The sequence below is a fragment of the Amborella trichopoda genome, chromosome 9, assembly GCF_054954075.1.
Source record: "Amborella trichopoda isolate Santa Cruz 75 chromosome 9, AtrichopodaSantaCruz75HAP2 v2.0, whole genome shotgun sequence".
Lineage (NCBI taxonomy): Eukaryota > Viridiplantae > Streptophyta > Magnoliopsida > Amborellales > Amborellaceae > Amborella > Amborella trichopoda.
Genome location: NC_142344.1, coordinates 43,560,992 through 43,564,753, shown reverse-complemented (window position 1 = coordinate 43,564,753; position 3,762 = coordinate 43,560,992). Strand labels below are relative to the sequence as shown.

Genomic DNA, 3,762 nt, shown 5'->3' with positions numbered 1-3,762 from the left:
ATAATCTTGAGGTCATTTGAATGAGAATAGAGCAGTCCATAATCCAAAGTGCCTTTTAGATAATGAAGAATCCTTTTGGTTGCCTTCAAGTCAATTTTATTAGGAGCTTCCATATACTGACTTATTAGGCCCACTTTGTACAAAATATCAGGTCTAGTACATGTCAGATAACGCAAACTTCCAACCAAGCTTTTAAAATGAGTGGCATCCACTCTAGAATCATCACATCTTCCATTTATCTTGTTCCTTTGCATATCTATTTTGGCAAATATAGATCCCTTCGTCACATTGTTTAACTTGAATTCCAAGAAAGTAATTCATAAGCCCAATATCTGTCATCTCAAATTCAATAATCATAGATTGCTTAAAATCACCAATCATGCTAAGGTTATTTCCGGTGAAAATTAAATCATCAACATATAAGCAAACTCTCAATAGACCACCATTGTCATTCATCTTCAAATATAGTGCATGTTCAAGGGGCACTTATAAAACCATTTTCTTGAAAATATTTTTCGATTCTTGAATTCCAGGCTCTTGGAGCTTGTTTCAAACCATAAAGTGCCCTTTTCAATTTATGAACTTTATTTTCATGCCCCTTTATAATGTAACCCGGTGGTTGTTCAATATAAATTTTTTCTTCAAGATGACCATTTAAAAATGTAGATTTGATATCCATTTGAAAAAATTTCCATTTTCTTTAAGCAACTAGACCAATAATTAATCTAATAGTATCCAATCTAACAACAGGTGTAAAAACCTCTTTGTAGTCAAATCCCGTCTCTTTGATTGTATCATTTGGCAACCAGTCTTGCTTTGTATCTTTCTACTTCACCTTTCTCATTCTTCTTTGCTTTCTAAACTCATTTCACACCAATTGCTTTATACTGATTCGGAAGTATTGTAAGCTTCCATGTGTCATTTTTCTCAATAGCTTGAATCTCCTTATCCATTGCTTTTTCTACCTTTTGTCACGAACTGCATAGTCGAAACTTACAGGTTAGAAGTCGACAAAGAAACAAAATAAATTGTGCTCATTTGCAGTATTTTTTATTTGAGCATAAATTTCACTCAAACTCCGTGTCCTTGGTGGCCTTTCATTTGATCTTTCATCCATGGAAGAAATAGATAAACTTGACTCTTGTTAAGGAGTTGAGGGTGGGGTATTTTCTTCTTGTGATATCTCATGAACATTGTCATTTCCATTCATTTCAATTCGTACATGATTTTCTTTTTCTTTTTTGTTCCATTCCCATGAGGCTTCTTCATTAAATTCCCCATCTCTACTAATTATCAATTTATTATTTTCAGTATCATAAAGCTTGTAAGCTTTTGATTTTTCATCATAGCCAATAAAAATACATTTTTGATTTTTTTCCTCTAATTTGGTTCTCATTTGATTTGGGACATGAGAGTATGCAATGCACCCAAATACCCTTAAATGTGCCACATTAGGCTTATGCCCATTCTAAGCTCTTTGGGTATCTCAAATCGTACACTTTTGGTGGGACACCTGTTCAGAACATAGACAGCACAAGAGACTGCCTCAGCCCAAAATTCTTTTCGCATATTTTTGCATTTCAACATGATTCGTGCCATATCCATAATTGTCCGATTTTTTCTTTCAGCCACTCCATTTTGTTGGGGTGAATATGGTGCAGTAAATTGATGAAAAATACCATAATACTTACAATACTCATCAAATGCCTTTGAAAAATATTCACCACCCCTATCTGATCTTAAAGCTTTAATAAAATAACCACTTTGTTTTTCCACAAACGCCTTGAAATTTGAAGATCCCAAAGACTTCTGCTTTTTCTTTCAAGAAATAAACCCAGGTCTTCCGACTGAAATCATCAATGAAGGTAATGAAATACTTATGTTGCCCATAAGAAATTGTGCTAAGTGGCCCACATACATCCGTATGGATAGGTTCAAGGGGTTTTGATGCTCTTTATGAAACACCACTTGGGAAGCTTTCACAATGATGCTTCCCGAGCATACATCCTTCACAAAGTTGTTCTGGATGATCAATTAGTGGTAGCCCTTTCCCCATATTTAGATTATACAACAACTTCAAGCTATTAAACTTGAGGTGTCCAAACCTCAAGTGCCATAACCATGGCTTTTCTTTTAAAGATACATTTAAGCATTGTAAAAAATCAGGTTTGATATCTAAAGAAAATGTCCTATTTTTTGACATGCCAACTCTGGCAATATTATTTTTCATGCTTGGCACATAATAGACATTGGAAATAAACCCATGCTTTCCATACTTGAATCGAAACATGGCCAGAAAATCCTTTATTGCCAAAAGATCCCTATGAGAGGGCCCAAGCTCGATTTTGGGCCAAGTTCATCCAAGAGAAGGTAAAGTACTGATCTTTCTGCTAGAATTCAGATTATAGCGTAGCCAAAATGTTATATGCTCTTGTAGGAGCGTAAATTCCATTCACCCCCTCGGTTAAATCTCTATTTAGGAGTATTTTTCACACTCCAAATTCTGAGAATATAATTTCCTCAACCTATTGTTCAACCTCAATATCAATATGAAGAAATTATATCTGCCTGAAAAAGTTTACATCATGATACTAAACAAACACTGTCCAAATTCCGAAAGGTCAAAATCTAAGTTTATATGAACTAAAAGTGAACACTTTTTTTGTTGCCAATATTCATGTTGTGATTCTAAAGTAGATACACACTTTCAAATTGAAAAAAAAATCTCTTGTGGCCCTTTTGCAAGAGCAAGGTAGAGAGTGCTCCCAAAGTAGTGTACGTGCTCTCTGATGTACTTTCCCTTCAAAGAGCAGAAACCAGGCATGACAAATTTCGTGCTTTACCTCATTTACAGTTGGAAGCAGCAGTAAGGACGGCCCATCGTACACAGGGGGGAGAACAAGAGAAGGCTATCAAAGACGTACAAGAGGGCCTTAAAATCCTAGAAGAAGAACTTAAAGGGAAGTTCTTTAATGGCGAAAAAATTGGGTTTTTCGACGTTGTTGCATGTTTAATTGCCTTTCGGCTGCCTGTGTTACGGGAGGCAGCAGGTTTAAAGTTTTATGACCCTGAAATGTTGCCTGCTCTAAGTTCGTGGGCTGAAGAATTTACAAAGGCTGAAGTGGTGAAGGAGGTTCTTCCACCCCGTGATGAGCTTCTTGCTACAATCAAAAGTCGCCGGCCCTAAGGTGTCTTCTAGTTCTGGTGATTGTTGTTGTTTGTTTTATCTAGTTAAGGAGATTGGATTTTTTTTATTTTTACCTTTTTATATCGAGCTGTGGAGATTGCTCATTTTCTTTAGATATATATCTGGCTATGGAGATTATTCTTTACTTTTTTATTGCTGCTTAAGAATATTGGATTTTATCTACTTATGGAGATTGGTCGCTTGTTTTATGTGGAGGAAAGAAGTTAAAAAATGTGGAGGCACAGGCTTTACAATGGGTTTAGCCAAACTTAAACATGCTCTCACCTGTAGTTTTTGTTGGTACGCGTGTCTATAGGGCTTTATTTATTATTTATTTATTTTATTATTTATTTCTTTATTTATTTATTTTCATTAAAATTTTTTGAAACAATTATAATAATTATTATTTATCTTTCACTTTTTTTAAAGAGAGAAAACCTATTTTCCAATAGATAATGGATGAGTCCCCTATCTCTTAGATATTTAGGGCCACTTCTCAAAGACTCCAAAAAAGAAAGCCGAACGTTGAAGAATGACCTCTTCTCATCTCTTTATAAATTAGGTTTCATGGCCTT

General features: G+C 35.0%; 1 protein-coding gene across 1 annotated transcript; it reads left to right on the top strand.

Annotated features, from left to right (window-relative positions):
* Positions 1 to 2,289: 2,289 nt before the first annotated feature.
* Positions 2,290 to 3,187, top strand: LOC148780541 (putative glutathione S-transferase; the record flags this gene model as incomplete). The annotated part of the gene is made up of 2 exons (XM_088847813.1): positions 2,290 to 2,370; positions 2,855 to 3,187. Coding segments are annotated over 2 exons (414 nt in total), but the record flags the coding sequence as incomplete, so codon positions are not given.
* Between the last annotated feature and the right edge of the window lie 575 nt (positions 3,188 to 3,762).